The sequence below is a fragment of the Cygnus atratus genome, chromosome Z (assembly GCF_013377495.2).
Source record: "Cygnus atratus isolate AKBS03 ecotype Queensland, Australia chromosome Z, CAtr_DNAZoo_HiC_assembly, whole genome shotgun sequence".
Classification (NCBI taxonomy): domain Eukaryota; kingdom Metazoa; phylum Chordata; class Aves; order Anseriformes; family Anatidae; genus Cygnus; species Cygnus atratus.
Window position 1 is genome coordinate 13,230,129 of NC_066396.1, and position 19,126 is coordinate 13,249,254.

At 35.8% G+C, this 19,126-nt stretch overlaps 1 protein-coding gene across 1 annotated transcript in view; it reads left to right on the forward strand.

The window, feature by feature from the left end:
- Nucleotides 1–16,976, forward strand: part of WDR70 (WD repeat domain 70) — a 136,935-nt gene extending 119,959 nt beyond the window's left edge. Inside the window, exons 14-18 of the mRNA XM_035563824.2 lie at nt 3,204–3,304; nt 4,736–4,815; nt 7,727–7,843; nt 8,185–8,347; nt 16,006–16,976. Coding sequence (XP_035419717.1) covers nt 3,204–3,304; nt 4,736–4,815; nt 7,727–7,843; nt 8,185–8,347; nt 16,006–16,090 — 546 coding nt within the window. The 3' untranslated portion in view covers nt 16,091–16,976. The remainder of the gene's footprint in view (nt 1–3,203; nt 3,305–4,735; nt 4,816–7,726; nt 7,844–8,184; nt 8,348–16,005) is intronic.
- The last annotated feature ends 2,150 nt before the right edge of the window (nt 16,977–19,126 follow it).

The following is a 19,126-nucleotide window of genomic DNA, read 5'->3' on the forward strand; positions in this document are numbered from 1 at the left end:
AGCCTTGACACTGGCATCCACTGAATTCTGTAAACTGGTACTTGTGGTTAGGCAAGTCTTTTGCAGTAGGTTTTCAAGAAGTACTGTCAGGCAATTTGATTCTATGTTCCTGTTTTACTTCTCTGAAAAAGCATGAAACCACCTTGGCGAGTGCAACAAGAACTTGCAGTTAGCTTTTAGCTGCTGAGGTTGTTGCTTCTGGCCCGAGCTCTTATTTCACGGGACGTAACTGGAAGTGTACCTTAAGTACCACCTTGTTCATTTGGGGTTCCATTGCAGGACATGACCTAAAAACGAAATGAGCTATTCTTAAAAATCATTGTGTAAATTGGAATTAGTATTCAAAGTAAATCCACTTTCCATCTCTGAGAAGCAGAAAGTGGGAGCAAGAAGCTCATGTCCTGAGCAACCTGCTGTCGTTGGCCCTGCCCAGAGGAGGGGGGGGTTGAATTAGATGATCTTCAGAGGTCGCCTTCAGAGTCAACCATTCTGTGATTCCTTAATGTCCAGTATCTGTAGGTGGGTATGTGGGTATGTGCCTAGGCAGATCAGGCCAGGGAAACAGTTGTTTTCCTGCTATAAACACACTTACTTCCATAGAAAGCTGTGAAGCAGGACCTTTTTTGACCTGGAATTTGATGTTTCACATTTCCAGTGATAAAGATGCCTACCTGAGTTGTTTTAACTATACACAGCAGGAAAGTTAGTGGTAACGGCAGTGATTCTTTAGGAATCAGTTATTTTTGTATGGTGAATATTGCCCTTCCCCCCTCACTCTCAATGTTAAAACCTAGTCTACAATGATCCCTCTTTTACACAGTTGTTTAGAATTTTTACTTCTTTAGGATTATGTGATTGGGAAAGATTAGTAGGATTCAGTTCAGGAATTCAATATTTTGCTCTTTTTAAAGTATTGCCTGTTTCTAAAATGGTCTGAAAATCTCTGTAAGTAGTTTTTATTATTTCTTATAAAGTAGGTTTATATGCCAGTGGCTTAGTGAAATTACTTGCGTGTTCAGAGCTTGTATTTGTTTAGTTTTTAACAAATTATATTCTGGGGACGTTTTACAGTTTTAGAAGATTTATTGTGCTGCATTTTATGGCAGTTTCTTCTGCCTGCTCTGGAGCACGTGCCATGGTGGTTTTAAGTGTGCTATGGATGTTTGACAAGTTAGAAACTTAGCAATCCCCATCAGTGCTTAGCCACACTGTCTCAGGCTTTGTTTTTGTTGGCTGGTATCCAGTACCATGCTATAAAATACATTTACTTGACAGTAGAAAGTGGAGAACCACATTAACTACAAAGTTTTAAAAGGCTGGCTAAACACATGCAATAAATATTAATAAAAGAAAAGGCCACCCACCTTTGACCTTCAATGCTTGTTATTAGCTTTGTATGTTTTGGAATTACAGTAACATTTTGAGTAATAGCATTACATAACAGTATGTAAAAATCTCTTATTCAAATCAAGCAACTTATTAACAACATTGTATTGATTATTTTGGTGTCCTGTGGCAGGGATTATACTGCATTGCCGGAAATTTGCTTTTTTTTTCAGATAACTCTGAAGTATAAGTTTGTTGCCCTTTTGTTGTCTCATAATAAATAAGACAGATGTATTTGTACCTGTAAGTACAGGGGGAAGTATAATGTTGTATGTGTTTATATGTAATGGGCAGGATGTTTTATAGAGCAGCCTTGTAAAGACCGATCAGTTGATTCATGTAAACTCATCTCACTCATTTTTTTTCATTTATACAAGAACACCAAGCAGAAAAACAGTTCTAAAAAAAGTCATCCTTCATCTTGTACTAAAATGAAAATGTAATTCATGATGGCTGAGTGGGCTTCAGATTTTCTTCCAGTACTTTTTATGTTAAATGCCTTGTAACATACCTTTTTTTTTTTTTTTTTTTTGGAATGTAAACCAAACCAGAGATAGGAAGGAATGTGAAGTGGGAAGAGTGATAGAGTGATTCACTATTCAATAGAGCTTATACATAATCATTCTCTTCTGATTACGTGGTTGTCACCTCCCAAGTTAAAGGGCTTTGTTTCATTTGCACCCCCTAAGTACATTTTTGCTTTGTTTATTTCTCTGGGTAAGGCATTAGTGGTTTCCATGTTGTGAATTTCATGTACTGTGTTATGTAAAATAAATGAGTAAATAAACTACAGATACTTTCATGATAGGTGGATGTAAGTGGATGAATATTGAATTAGTTCATTTTGAAAAGTCTATACTTTTTTGTTTTTTAAAGGTAAAGGGAAAAAAAGTCTAGAAAAATCGACATTCAGTGAAATGTTAACACGATGCATACTGCTAGTTCTGGATACGTTTATTATGCAGCTACCGAAAACACTGTCAAAACATTGTTATATATCTAACAAACAGTTGTTATGGGGTTTTGTTTTTTTCTTTCAGTTAGATGCACATATAATTTTTGTTAGTATTGAGTTGTGTTGTCCTTCATGGCAGATTGTGACCACTTCTTTGGCTCTCTCATAAATCATGGCAGTCTTGCAGCCTTTCTGGGTTGACCTGCTGATTCAGATTTAGTGCAGTGATCAGTCACATGGAGAGCCACTCTGTATATATAAAAGAACAGTACTATTAATGTCTGAAAATGAATTGTACAGACTAGAAGGGTGACAGAGCTGTGAGACATAAAGCTTCAAATACCAAGTTTTCCTGGATCTTTAGGGGAAAAAAATCCAAGAGTGAATATCAGACATTTGTCTGTTCTGCGGTCAGCAGGTGAAAGGTCGGCGCTGTGTGAAAGAAAAATAGATAACATGAGGAACAGGGTGGAAGAATTAAGGATTAAAAAGAAAAACACGAGTCATGAAAGCTTGGACTGCTATATCTGAAGCACTTAATTGTTCTCTTTCAAATCCTGTTTAGTGTTCCATTTCCATTATGCCCACAAAGACCCTGGAGCAGTTAGCCTGTGGAAACCACTGTTTTTTCTCACTACCGCCCATTTGTACTTCCTTCTCTGCCTACATCCATGTGTTGTCACTCCTTTTACATTGTGTTCTGCTCTGGAGAAGAACTTTTACTCATTCGTGTAGTCACATTCATTCAGGTATTCAAGGTTGTTTGTACTACAGTGTAGGATCTGCTTTTTGACAAGATGAGTATTAATTCTAAAATCTAAATGAATGACCAACTAACTGTCAATATGTTGCTTTATTTCAGAGTGTTGTGCGTTGCCTTTGGCATCCTAAGCTGAATCAGATCATGGTTGGTACAGGAAATGGATTGGCAAAAGTGTACTATGATCCTGTTAAAAGCCAAAGGTATGTAATAGTTAGTGCTTTATAATTAAGAAGATTTCTCAAACTTAGCCTGATGCTATAATTATACTAACAGATGAGGAAAAAATGAGTTAGTAGCATTTGTTTTGCAGTTTTAGCTACTTAGTTACAATAAAAAAGAAAATAAAAAAAACACAAAAGTTTGTACTTAAAAAGCAGTGCATTTTCCTCCAGGCTCTTTGTGGTACTGTACGCTGGCAGTTCTATCTGAATTTACAAACACTTCCGTTCTTGAATTGTATTTAATTTTCTGTAAGAATAAGCAGCCTTTCATTTGACCTCTTGAAGGCTGCTGAAATGGTGTTATTGAAAGGCTACTTATTGAATTTAGTAATATTTTTGTCATATTTTATTTTTTATGGAGTACAAATGTTGTTTAGAAGCGTTAGCTTAAACTTCCAGGTCCGTAAAGTAATGTTAGAAGACTCAGTTTGAGACCTTGCCATCTTTCCCACCCTCTCCTGTCACGTGTGAATTTTGCCTGTGTATCTAACGGAAGGGTGGTAGTGATTCATCAGAAGGTGACTTGTCAGCTTAGAATGAAAAGAGGAGGATTTAACTAGTCTATAAATACTTACACAATTAACTTGCTTTCACCCTCTGGATTGGCTGGGGTACTTCCTTCCTTATCAGCTGAGGAAAAGTGCGTACTTCATATATATACTGAGCGGTATGAAAATGTTCTTCCATTATATGCCCTTGATTTTGTTTCACTTGCATCCAAAAATATACTGTATTATAGTTCATAGTTCTGGATACTTACTGTGGCCTGGAGATAGGAATGTGAAAATAAATTCTGGTTTATAAGATTGTTAGAAATAAGTACTATTATTATTCTGTTCTTTGTCAATTTAGAGAATAGGAGGGAAGTTGGTCAACATTGTTTGTTGACTCTCTCCAGAGTGCAGCCTGAGTCTCCTATACAAAGACCACAAGAGCCCTAGCTCAGTTTTGTACCCAGTTTCTTTCCTAGTACTTACTAATTAGGAAAAATATAACAGTTTAAATTAGTCTTGCTGCAACTAGGCTTCTGCAGAATTTCCCAGTACAGTGTTACAAACTCCTCTGACTAGATAACTACCAACAACCCAGGCTGCTTAGGAAGGGTACTAGGAGCAAATCATTGCCAATATTTGGAGAGGAGCACTTCCTGTGTGCATGCGACAAGTACTGTGGACAAATAAAGTGTGATATGAATCTTCCACCCATACTTCCACCAGTCATATAAACTGATCTGTAATAAAAGCACTAATCTTTTTGCCCTCTTTCACATGTGCATGGACGTACCAAGATATACACAGTCATGAATATTTAACGTGCTGTATAATTTAGTTGAGAATGTGTCTTGAATAAAAAATGGTTTGTATTTGAAATATAAACTGACCAACTGAACTGCTGTGTGTTTTCTCCTAGGGGAGCAAAATTATGCGTGGTCAAAACAAAAAGAAAAGAGAGACAGGCAGAGACTCTTACTCAGGATTACATTATAACACGTAAGGAATTTAAACATCTCTTTATATGAGCATTCTTAGCTCTTTCTTAGTTATCGTATTATTTGCAGATGATTTACTTTTATGTATTTCCCCTCGAAATAGTTTCAATCATTCCTTAAGTATTGAGTGCTACGTACAAATTTGTTAATAGCCCTACAAAACTGAAAAGGGATGTACTTGGTATGCCCTGTAAAATTGTTAATGGTGGTTGTCTTCTAGATTCTGGTGCAAGTTTAATGCACTGGAAAGTACAACTGCTTTTAAAAGTTGGGGTGACCTCTTGCAAGCATTTTGTATTTTAAAACAACAATAAGAGAAAACAACCAACAACCAAAAAAACAAAACAAAACAAAAACAAACCAACACCCTATGCTCCAAGATTCTTTTCTTCCTTTATTGAATCTTCAGTTTTACTTAACTAAATTGGTGAATTGGTGAGTAGAGATGAGTTGAAGAAGCCGCCTTTCAAGATTTAGAACTTGTCTGGAGATGCATGGGTTTTCAAATAGCTAAAATATCTTTCCAGCTTATGGATTGTACTTCTGTAAGACCTCATGTTCATATTAAGACTCATTGATGCATAAGAAATAGTTATTGTTGTTACTGTAGAAAGTTTAATGACCTGCATTTTCCCAAGGGCAAATTTTATAAGGGGATGAGGGGATTGAGAGATTTTGGCCCTCCCAAGAAGTACTGCCCTATGTAGTGTTTCCTCATGTGAAGTGAGAGCAGTCACGTGGTTATGCTGTCCTCCTTCTTTTCTTCCTCTTCCAGCTCAATGGCGTTAGGATCTAGCTCTGTTTTCCAGTAGACCTGGTCTTAGAAATAGATAAAACATTTATTATTTAACAAACAAGTAGCTTGGCAGCATAATAAACAACGTTTAGAATTAAAAAGTCTGGGCAATGTTTAGAATGAGAAAGTTTGGGCAATGTAGCAAGGTCTCTATCAGAGCACTTCAATTCTAGGTTCCTGTCTCAAGCACCTTCCAGCCACAGCTGTCTCCTGCTTACCTCACTGTGGCAAATGTGCAGCTCCACTTGTTGGGCTGCAGTGAGTGAAGTTGTAGCTTGTGTAGATAAGAGGCATTTATCTCCTCTGGGTGCCCTTCTCACTCCATCCTTACTACAACCTTGTTTGTATTAGTACACAGTCTATTGTCTAAATACTTTGTGTATGCTGTGTTAATGTTTATATTTTAAAGAGGTCTTGTGATTTTTTTTTTAAATTCTGCTTAAAATTCAATGCAATTTCTGTATCCCTATGTATCCAGTGATATTTTTAAATGCCATTCAGAGATGCACAGATTTAGATTCAGGTCTCAAGTAATGCAAAGTTTCAGAACTTTGTCACTGAGTTTTAGCTGTTTAACTGTATCTTCCCAGATCATTTTGAAACCAAATAAAGATACTTCATATACAGGAAAGCAGTAAAAATGTTTTTGAGCTGGTAGTGAAGAGGACCTAAGGATTTGCTTTACAAATTGTTGCATGTTTTGGAAATTTTTTAGAGGTTATATTTCTCTCTTTGAAGCTTGCTGATAAAACTAGAAAGAACTGAAGATCTCAGAAATCCTTTCCAAAGTGAACCAACCCCTTTTTCATCCTCCTTTACTTGATTTTTTTTTGAACTTGTAGCTGCTCTTTAATCTTAGGATTGCCTATAATAACTGCTTAAAATGCAATAATATTTTCTGAGAGATTAGGTATTACTTTTAAAACACAGGAATATGCAGCTTGGGTTTCCCTTGGACAACCTTGACTCCGCATATGGTAAAAGCTTGGATCTGTGCATTAGTCACCTGAGATGCTCTATGCAAACCAATCAACTTCATTGCTTTGAAATGCCTGGGACAATTTATTGTTGTACTTTATGAAATCTGCAAAAATAAAACCTAAACACGTATTCCCAAAGATCTACTGCTGTGTCATATGGCTATGACTTTACATGGTCTAATAAACTGAGCAGGCTTCTGTAAGTAAGCTGGAAAATCAAAGTGAGAGGTCTCTGGATGCTGACTTCATTTTTTCCTTATTAAATGTAGAGCCAGTTCCTCTACACTTAAGATTTTCTTTGTTTTGGTTCTGTCTTTGTTGGGTCTTTTGACCCCAACACAATTTCCTGCGATTTGGGAAACAGCAGCAATCATATGGCAGTGTTTTGCCTCACCACAAGAAAACTGTCCCTTAACATGGTGTTTCTTTGGTGCTGACAAAAGTACCTCTTGTCTGAGCTGACTGAAACAGCACATAGGTAAATCATTATGCCTGAAGGTATTGCAGCAATTTTATGATGAAAAAGAGGTTTTAAATCCTGATAGTTTAGTCAAACTGTCTCAATTATGGGTATTCTTCGAAATTTGATTAGTGTCATAATTTAAGAAAAAAAATGAATATGACTTCATATGGAGAAATACCATATCTTGGATCTTTGAGGAGATTCCTCTTCTCTTTTTCTCAGATCCAAAAATGCACGTAGAGTTTTTTATGCTGCTGGAGTATTAGAGTACTGTAGAAAAATGGAATATTCAGAAAAGAGCAACCAGTTGGTCACAATGCTAATGTTGAGGACTCAATGTCAGAGGTATAGATTATATGTGCATATACTATGCAAACAGTATTTCAGATGAAAGACTGCTACCTGAAACAACTGTGGAAATTTGACTACTTTCATGTTTCAAAAATTCATCAGGAAGAAGCTGTCTAAAATACACCTCAGTAAACCATTGCTTGGATACAGTAAAAGTGGAAGGCTGCTTCTGCCACCTTTTCTTTTGTATGAACAAATGACACTAACCCTAACCCTTTCCTTTGTGTGAACAAATCCTTGCAGTCTTCACTCTTGTAATTAAAACATTGAAAAGATAATGGAATTTCTAACATTTCTTTATCTCCAAACTGTGACTCTTTAGCCCATGCACTTCCGATGTTCCGTGAACCACGACAGAGAAGCACCAGAAAACAGCTGGAAAAGGATAGGCTGGACCCCATGAAGTCTCACAAACCTGAACCTCCAGTAGCAGGACCAGGTAATGTAGTCATAATCACTTCGTACTGTTGTATGCCAAAGAAACTGTCATGCTCGGGTTCTATGTTTGTTTGGATTTGCATTCAAACATTTTTGGGTGGGGGACTCTACTATATGTGTGAGCAGCGTCCAGAACTGTTAAGACACTGGTCTTTGGAGCGCTTGCCAAAAATAATCACAATTCCTTTATGTAATCAGTAAAATGCATATGTGAATGCAGCTCTAAATTAGGCTCTTCCTGTAATATGTATATAGCTTCTGTTATAGAAAAAATACAACATTTTTCTGTTTATTTCTTAAATATTTTTCTTTAAAACAGTCATTTAATTTTTTTTGCTACAGGTCGTGGTGGCCGTGTTGGAACACACGGAGGTACCTTGTCATCATACATAGTCAAGAATATTGCTCTGGATAAGACAGATGATAGCAACCCTCGAGAGGCTATTTTACGTCATGCAAAGGAAGCAGAGGAGAATCCATACTGGGTTGCTCCAGCATATGCTAAGTAAGGAAGCAATTAAAAATATAAGTAATATTTCTGGAGACCAGTGGGAGTTTGTAAAAATAGAAGACACACATTTTTAACAGTATACTTTGCCTTTTCTGGCTGGTTGCCATTAATATGTAAACGCAGAATATGTCACACTCCTAAATGAAGATAAGAGTTTCCAGGAGGTTAAATTTTTAAAATATGACATTACCATTTTTAAAATTTTACTGTCAGTGCTAGAAAGTTCTAAAGCTTTCTAAATTTGCTTTTCATCTACAAATCAGTATTAGAAATTGTAATATACCTTTTAATAAGGTACTGTCCCACGGACAGACTTCGGGGTGATGTTTTCCAACATACCCTCTAGCTTTGACTGGACCTTATGTTAAACCTTCAAAAATATTTGCTTGGTGTTACAACAACATATTTTAGATGATCTCTTAGGTGTCATAAATAATTTGGATTTTTCCTAAATCGGGACCTGAGTACTGCTTGAATTAACTTGGTCTTAAAGGTATTAAATATTAAAAATTGCACTGATAATTGCACTCAGTTTAAATTGTATGTATGAGTGTGGTATTTGTCCATATCTGTTACAATGAAAACTGCGCAATATGCTGCTTTAGTGGTTTCTACCAAATATCTTCATTTTCTAAGAGTAAGTAGAATTCAAAACACTAAATAATTTCATGGTAGTACTAAAATACATACTAAATAAATGCATTTCATACTAAGGAACAGAAACTGCCACTTTAAAAATTAGTATTTTTTTTATATATTTTGCTATTGTCATTGATGGTTTTTGTTGTACAAAGTTATCTAGTAGGAGTAGTATTTTCAAAATGCATAAGGAAGGGTTATGAAGAGATTAAATGGTCTGTGCAGAGCAGGCAGAGCTAGTAACAGCCTTTTTTTTAAAAAGTTTGCAGCCCGTTGTGTTATATTCTAGGCTGTACTTTCATTGGTACTTTATTTACTGTACTTTTGTTATTAGTTTTTAGCTCCTTAAAGAAAAAAAAAATCACATCTCTCCAGAAACTCAGAGTATATTAATAATCGTAGCTCTTTCTTGTGGTGACACTTATTTTCCAACTTGACCCACAATAGCTTTTCCAAAGCAGCTTGAGAACATTATTGACCCACCCTGGCTTTGACTAGGTAATTCATAAGTATGACGTTGTTGTGAAGTACATCAAATCAATGTGTTATACAATATCACTCTTGATATGAAGTCAAAGAAAGAAAGGTTTGACAAAGCCTGTTTCTGTAACAGTTGTAGTAATGAGTAGGATAAATTTATAACTGTTTGACGGTTTATGTTTCCTGGAGATGAAATTTACTGTGAATGTGCAGGTAGCTGTTTTTGTTTAGGATGTACAAGTATTCATTCTCAAAAGTAGAGTCACACATTCCGTCAGGTAGACAGATACCTCAGTATATTTTTGGCTCAGTAACTTCATTGACTGTATGGCAAGTTTCACCCCCACACCTGCAATGTAGTAGACATGAAAGTTTTAAAATTTAGCTACGTTACAGAAGGCTTACTGTGTCAGGTGGGCAGATCTCATTATGGTTTCTTGTTAAAAGATGTAGCTGCAGGGAAAGAAGAGAGCTGACTGAGAAATGGGGAGGAAGCAAATCCAGACTGCTATTAACTTACGCACCAGAAGGTGATACGTATGTGGGGGAGTTGGGCTGCAGCCAGCGACATGCTGCCTTGACAGTTTTGTCAGCTGATAAATCTCATGCCAAGGAAACTGCCGCTATCCTTGCTTTAGAAACTTGACCTTAAGATGCACCCTATGCAAAGAGCTTTTTAAAGCTTCATTGTTATTAGTATTATTATTTGTTACTTTTTATTAATATTTATATACAGGCTAAGACACTGAAATGAAAAAACTTTATAACTGTTAAGTTCTTATTTTTCAGAAATGGAGGTCTGCATCAAAAGTTACAGACCAATGACAGTCATAGGTTTCATTAGCTGCTTGCCTGCACATGCGCATAATATATAGAGATGTGTTAATTATATAGTTGATACCTGACTTTGCAGGGTGTGCACGTTTACCTTGTGTAAAAAGTATTTTACAGACCTCCTTACAGATGCATATTTAATAAATGTGCTAAGTACAAGTAATTGATGTAAACTATCACAGAATGTTGTGTTGGAAGTGTGTCCCCAGTGACACTGTAAAAATCAGGGGTGATAATAAGCAGTTTACAAACATAAGAAAACTGTCTCCCTTAGATATATGTAATGTATTTATTATAACATAATCATAAAATCATGGAATGGCATGGGTTGGAAGAGGACCTTAAAGATTGCAACCCCCCTGCAATGGGCAGGGACACCTTCCACTAGACCAGGTTGCCCAGGGCCTCGTCCAACCTGGTGTTGACCGGGGATGGGGCACCCACAACTTCTCTAGGCAACCTGTTTCAGTGCCTCATCACCCTCTCAGTGAAGAATTTTTTTCCTAACATCTAATCTAAATCTCCCCTCTTTTAGTTTAAAGCCATTCACCCTTATCCTAAGATAAACTAAAGAGTTGGGAAAGGTAATATTCTGATATATACTTAAAATTACATGCTGCCTTGAGACCTGGGAAATACACAACCAGTATGTTTCATTTTTTTCAGTGCTGTTTATTCTTTTTACCAATTTATTTTTCTGCTATCAATTTTTCCACATATGTGGTAACTTTTCAATTAAATATGACATAAAAGTATCCACATTTCTTTTGTTTGACAAGGCTTTTGTTTGTGTACTATCTCCATGGATGGTTTTTCATGTACAGTTTCCCATTTTCTTTCTTAAGAAAATGTCTTAGAAAAAGTTAGTTACTTTATATTCTTCAGTGATGGGTATAAAGTAATTTTAGTCCAAAAAGACTAAGAAGCATTCATTTTCTTATCAATAAAGTTTTTATAACTTTGATTGTGGTGACAGGGTTAGAGTTGATCTGGTCCCGAATCGTAGTGAAAAAGTCATTCTAAGTCAGATAACTGATTTAATGGTTTTCAACTGTGTTTTCACTACAGCAATTCACGTAAGAAATACCTGTAGCATGACTTTTACTGTTAGTTTATACAATGTATTTAAAAAAAATCCTTTTCATTGGAGTTTAAGGTGTGTAATCTATTCTTGCAGCCAAGTAGTTATTTGCATTATTTATCACTTGAAATTTTTTTCAAGCTTGTTATTGTTAACATGACCTTTCTGTTTCTCCTGTAATTTGAACCAGAAAAGGAGGGGGAAGTACATAAGTCGCAAAAGGATGGGTGAAAAAAAACAGATGTTGCTGAAAAGGATATTGGGAAATGATAAGAAGTACATGCTGAATCAGGAGATGACATATCACAGAAGGCCAAAGTGAATAAATTGTCAAAAAGATGTGATCAACAGCAGAGAAGTCTGGATGACAATTTGGAAAAAAAAAAAAAAAAAAAAAAGGACGACCTTGAGATTTTTCAGGAAAAAGCTTGTTAGAGACCTTGGCAAGAGTTGTTCCAGTGGAGTGAAAGGAAAGGAAGGACAGATTGAAGATTTCAAGTAAAGAACTACAGGAAAGGAACTTGAGGCATCAGTTGTAAATGTTTGAAAATTACATTCTTTGTGAGCTGTTTGTTTTAACACAGCTGTACAGAGATACTATAATGACTTCAGATTTCCCTCTGAAGGATCAGCAGGAATTACTAAGCATTGTAGCTGAGGGCCTAATCAGGCCCAGATGTATCTTTCTTCTGTGCCACAGAGAAGGTGAGGGTGAAACTTCCCTCCTCATCAAAATGGACCACAGTTCTTAGAAAATATGTTACAGTACAGTGACGATGCCCGTATTTTGCTGTCTTTGTCATTGCTGCTTGTCATACGCAAAAAAGAATAACTTGAAGCAGCAACCTGTAGCCTTGCTGTGTTCACTGTTCTCTTCATCAATGGCAGTACCAGCGTGTGAAGTGTTAGTTACATTGTGGCTCACGAATCTTTAGTTGAAGAAGGAGGACTGGACATATCGTTTTAGAACAGTGATTTTGCTGACACATGGTGGTAAATTTTGGAGATTGTTAATTTTGAGAAAGAAGTCCCTGAGCTTCAGGGAAGAGTCAGGTTAGCTGGTAGGGTAAGGAATACAGTGGGGCCTGATGCTGAAAAACCTCTTCTTTTCTGTCTGAAAGTAGCCTTTCTGACATTATTCTGGTTTCCAAGCGTGCTTGGAAGTTATCTTTTTTAATTTGCTTCAGTGCAAAATAAACACAAATTTCAAATGTTGCTGTGACATGAGTCACATGCTGTGATATGTCATCTCCAGCTGGTTTAACTAAAGCAATATTTTTTAGCTGCTAGTCTGTGAATCACAGCTGTTAATGGGCTACTTTTACAGGATCTTTAAAAGGTAACTAATTAAAACAGCTGATAATCAGAGGGATTATAGTGACTGTAGAGCAGTCTGCATGGCCACTGGATTTTTTTTTTTGTGTTTGCATATCTGAATTCATTGAAAAACAGTGAGGTAAATATGAGTGCTCAGAAAAAACATTCAAACGAATTAATAGGAATAAATTGTCTTAGTTTGTTTTTCCGTTATTTGTTGTGACCTTTCAGTGTAACCTACAATATGACTGCATTTGTCAGTGTATGAGATACTGGTTTTCTCTGATAGTCATGTGAAGATTCTGACTGTACCTCTTCTCTCTAGCCTCTCATGATGTAGTTGTAGATAGCAGTAAGATCCCTCTTTAGCCTTCTATTGTTAAGGCTAAAGAGACCCACTTCTCTCAGCTTTTTTTCATATATGGTGTCCTCCAGCCCCCTAACCATCTTTGTGGTGGTGGCTTTCCACTGTTCTCAAACCAACCGGATAGCCCACTACTGACATTGTCTCTGTATGTCAAAGTGTCTTGTACTGGAGAGCCTACAAATAGCCACACTACTTCAGATGTCATTTCACAACTGCTGAGTAGAGGGAAAGTTAGGTAGGTTGTCCTGTAGTTCCCCAAATCCTCCTCTTGCCCTTCATAAAGATGAATATTTTGTCTTTTCAAGTCATCAGGAACCTCTCCTGATCATCATGATTTCTCAACGGTGATGAGGGGAATGGTAGAATCCCTGTCACTGGAGGTTTTGAAGATGTGATTGGACAGGATGCTAGATAATCTCATATAGGGTCTCCTTTTCTGGAAGAGGTTGGGCCTGGTGTTTCGAGGTCCCTTGGAACCTGGGCTGTTTGATATTTGATTCTATAGCTCCTAAGGACAAAGATAAATAAAATTATTGAGGGAGTTGATGGAGAAAAAGAATACCGCTTTCCACATGTTTTATTTAGCCCTCAGAAATTAAAGTATTTTGAAGTAGTGGAACTGTTTTGATAATTTTTGTATAAATATTAATCATGCAGAAAACTCCTACTACATTGGCAATCTCTAGTGCAGTTACTAAGCAGAACAATGTGTGTTTATCAGGTCAGGCATATGAATTACCCTAGGTGTCCCAGTTACTGCGGTATAGCTTGTGGAGGTGGATCAGTTTACATTTCAACTGAGCTGAGGCTACAGCCGTTTCATGCTAATTTTAAAAAACAAGATAGCAAGCAAACTTAATTTCCTCTGCATGTTTTCTCTTGAGCTGGTTACGGCTAGATTACGCTACAGTGTCATCCGTGTCCCCCCACCCCCTCCACCCGCCCACATCTTTACTGGACTCAGAGTAGCTTACTAATATTTACTGAAATCTAAAACTTTTCACTGTGCTACTTATATCACGGAAAATACATAGCTTCTGGTGCTTGTTCCATGAATTAAATAATTCTTCTTGAATGGAAGTTTCTGAGAAAAATTGTGACAGTTGAATTTTCCTGGTCAGAAGTGATTGGTTTACACTTGAAAAGCTGTGCTTTACTAACAAATAACTCAATGCTGACCTGATAAGATCCTGTATCGAATTTAGATATCTTTCATCTGAATATTGTGTTAAAAGGAAGGTACACTGCTAAAACGGGCTAAATAAACTATCATCAACAGGTTTTGAAAAAATACGAGAGCAAGAAGATTCTAGGCATTCCATTTCTTCAGCAGACTACAGAATCCAGTATTTGAGCCAATAAAGCCTTCATCCCTGGTGGCTGTTTTGGATCTCATATTGATTTTTTTTTTTCTGAGTCTTCTTTGAGAGATTGCTTAAGTAGAGTTCATGTAACTATTTTCCAATGACGATTTTTAATTCGGAGAATGTTAGGGATTTTGTTGTTGTTTTTGTTGTTGTTGTTTTAACTTGTAAATCAGCTTTCCATGGAGAGCAGAATGACTCATCTAACTTCCAGTAATTCAGGTCCTCATCTTGGTTCAAGGTCTACTTGCGTGTAATGAGATGTACAGCTCGCATCAGAGAAACACATGCTAATAGAGATCTCCTCAATAGGACTGTCTCTGAGACATCTTGGTTCTGTCCTTACCTCCATAGTAAGTTTGGAGGATGGAGGAAGAGGCAGGCCAGTAGGAAGATTCAGTATATACAGCAAGTTGTCTTTGACTAGTTTTGGTACCTTTATATCTACTTTGCGCTGCCTATTTAACAAAACTGGAGAATCTTTTTTTTTTTTCTTTAATGACAGATGGCATGCTATTGTATTACTCTTCAGAAGTGATGGCAACATTGAATTATGCCTGTTGTGTTAAGTAAGGCAGACACAATTTTGTTAAGCTTTATGCATCTTGTAGTCTGACAAATAACAGTTGTTATAACAATAGTTAGTGCTTCATGTTCTCAGACTGCTGTGAAAACATTAGTTAATATCTTAATGAGATGATGACTGCCTTGGCTGCTTTTTATACTTTTTTGTGTCTTTGTTGTAATGAGAATTTGAGCACAGCCAACTTCAGAAATCCAGTAGCATCAGCTCCACAATGATTGTGCTAAGAATTAGGTTGGAAAAGGAGACCATGCAGTGATTAAACTGTAAAACGGGGGAACTGAATGTCCAAACAGTTTGTTAAAATGCTACTTAATACTGAGTTCATTTAAAAAGTAATCAATAATTATTTTTATAAAGTTTGTGGTATTTAAAATACAGTTAAACAGTGGAGGAATAGATACCATCAAGCTTGGCTGTAGGATACACTGTGTTCTCATATGAAGATCATTAGTTTTATTATGTTACAGTAGTGTTGGATAAAGACTCAGGAGGATAAAACTGTTTTTTTCATGCATAGGCTAAACCAGAAACCATGTTGTTCTGTTTTCACTTACTGCCTCCCATCATACTACAGTGAATCAAAATGGAGGTTTGTTTTTCTGAATAACGTAATAAGAAGAGCTGTAGGTTCACTCTTCTGGCATTCTACTGAATTGACTTGTTCCTCTCATCTATCTTAATTTTATTCATGGAATAAACACATAATGATTGAAGGCTAATGAGGAAATAATACTTGCAGAAGATGTGTGTTTGTTATGCTGCTCTTCATGCTTTTGCTCTTTGCCCAAGAGCTGAAAGTTCCTTCAGCTCTTAGAAGGTTAGTTGACAGTTTTGTTTTTTTTTTTCAGAATAGAAAACAAGTAAGCCTAGGATGCTTTTTTGTTAAGTATAAGGGATGTCATTTGTGTTTAATGGATGTCTAATACAGTTTCTGTTAAAGAATTGTAGCCTAATCATTATTTTAATCTTTTTAATATTTTCTAGAACACAGCCAAAAACAGTTTTTGCAGAAGTGGAACCAGAAGATGATGAAACAGACAAGCCAGAATGGAAAAAACGTAAAATTTGAAGAATTTGTTATAATGAATACTTCAAAAGCATTTGAAACAAAGTGCAACATTTTTCTTTTTTTTTTTTTTCTGGTTATTGGGTCAAAATTTGAAAGCATAAAATACTTCAGTTAATAAAACTTGCTACAGTGTAAAAGGGAATGTATTACAATAGATTGTGATCCCCCATCTGAATTTATAATAAGGAATGATTTATTTTATGCAAAGGAGAACTCTTCCCTGTCAGTTATTTAACTTCATGATTTAAGTGAAAAATATTTGTCCCTCTAATTTTTAATAGAACTCTAGTGAGTCCAGTGTTTTACCAAATGTTTTTTTTTAAAGCCAACTTTACTAATGCTGTGTCACAACAATGATTTTGAGTATATAAATAAAATAATACAGTTTCTCAGCCTTCTTTTTATTTTTTCTAGTAAGGTCTGATAAGCTATCCCAAATAAAGAAAGCTTACACTTTCATTTAGATTTACTAATGTGAAATAGTCCACTTTACTTCACTTGTGTTTAAATTTTAGAAAAAAAATATCTAGTGTTTATCCTTAAATAAATGACATTCCTTTTAAGTATGTGTAGTGTCTCACAGTAGGCAGTTTATATCGCTTTTATTTTTTAAAATTGTAAAATAGGAATGAACAATTGTAGATTTTGTTTTAATAAAAACAACATAATGTTTGTTTCCTAGTTGATTTTGTTCAGGCTTCCTGTCCCTATTAGTTTATATTGCTTAGCATTAGGATAGAGCAGACTTCTGTTTATTACCAAGTCTTTGTATATATTGATATTGTTGTATGCCTGAATTATGTACATCTTGGCTCACACTCTCTGAAAACTGATACTATCCTTTATAAAGTCTCTTATATAAGTATTAAAAGTTTGAAGTTTTTAACATGGAATTGCAATTCTGAATTTAATAAAGTGAAGGACAAATTTAAAACCAATGTACTTTAGAGAAGGAGAAATGAACCTATGTTAGATTTAGGCATTTATATTGTGATTATAATAATATATAATAAGTATTGTGATTAGAATAGTATGCAATATAGCGAGTGCTCTGCATTTGCACTAAGAGTAGAGAGCAAGAGACATCATAACAATCAAGCTTTCTTAATTATGAATAGATTTGAAGGCATAATTTAAGGCTATATTTAACCAGCACTTAATCACCTTCCTAACTTAAAAGTGTGTGGTCCTGACAGAGTCAGCAGAGCTTAGATTTTTTTTTTTTCCTTACAGCATTGTTCTGCATCACAATTTTATTGTATGATTTCTTTTTCCAAACTTATCTTTTTCACAAAAAACATTTCTATATGGTAGGGAAAAATAAACCTGACCTCAAAAAGTGTTGTGAGCATTGGTGTAACATTCCCAAAACCTCACTAAATAATCTACAACTTGTCTTTTTCCCTTGTAAAAAATGTTTTAGTACATACTTATCTAGAATAGCAAATAAATGCTTAGTTTACAGTTAGAGCTGTAATATGTAAAACAAAGGACTTAATACCTAGGTAAGCAGTAAATAGAGGAGAAAAAGAAGTAGAAGATGAAAAGCAGCAGTTGTCAATGCAACCTGCTGAAGACCTCACTGTGCAATGTTTCCCACAGCAAATTAACGTCAAATGGCACTGTTTCATTTAAGGCTATTTTTTATCTTTTCTTTTTCCATATAATTCACTAGAAAATAAAGCATTTTCAAATAAATTTCTGTAAAATCTTGAATAATGTTTTTAAAGGTTTGATATGTCCATGGTGTTAGGATGAATAAGAACAGTTAATCTTTTTTTTTGTTGTTGTTGTTAGAAATTGTTCACTGAGACAATGTGGCTAGTAGGAAACAGAGCAGGAGGGAAAGGCAGATGAGGAAAAATGCTGCAACTGTTCTCTGAGCTTGAGGGAAGCTTCTTCTCTTATGTTATTTATTCAGATCATCTAGATCTTGTTTCCTAATTCTTAGAAGAATGAGTTCTGCAAATGAGCCTTGCAGAAGTTCTGTTAGAATTAGTCTAAGAGTTTGTTGTTGTTACTTACGATGATTAAGTTCCCAATTGTCTTGAGGGACTGTTTTAGAGGCCTAAAATTTAAAATAACGTCTGTGCAGAAATGTATTTAAAAGTTTTAAAACTAACTTAAATTGTACATGTCCTTGTTCTTCAACTCCTGGCATCGTTTGTTTCCGATAGTCTTTACACTGAATCCAGACAGCATGTTCACCAACAAGGCAAATCTTAATGCATTTTTAAAAGCAATTTTTCATATTGAACTATTTAATCGTAAGAGTTAATCTGGTCAGGAACAAGGTATGAACAGTCTGCTTGACCATACTTGGTATAACAAACTCTGACTCACCTTTTTGAACTGTCCAGGGCAAAATATTAACATGAGTAAATATTTGGTATGAAAGATACACCTCTACATGCAAATTGGAATATTAGAAACAATACTTGTATTGATTTTTTTATGAACCTAATTTTCTTTAAACTTTACCCGGGACCTAGGTTTTAGTCATTGCCAAGCTGTGATTTTGGTCTCTTATGTGTCCATATCGAGTGCTAATGTAGCCGGAGTCTAGATGGGCTTTTGCTTCACTATTTCTGAAACAAGGTGGGCTTTTTTTGTTTGTTTGCTTACTTTTACTCCATTACAGAGGTGTCACAATCATCACTAGCATTTTGGCAAGCAGAATGGCTTCTGTGATGTCATCCCCAAACCTGAACATTTCTTTCCGTGTTCTGTGCAGCTTCTAAATGTTTCCTTACAGTGATTTCTGGCCCTCGTGCTGATGACCCATACGGTACTACTCGCCTGTCCTTAGGGCCAGGACTTTTCTTGCCAGATCTTTGTAGCCCATCACTTGGTGGGTTGCCCAGTTTCACATTCATTGTTTATGATTTTGCTGTTGCTGTAGAGGTCTTATTTTGACTCTGTAGTCCTTTGAATTGCTTACATATCTTACTTTTAACGTCTTCAGCAACAGGTCAGGTGATTGCTAAGGCTTTCTTTCCTGGTACTTTTTCTCTTAACTGCTTGCAACTGCTTTAT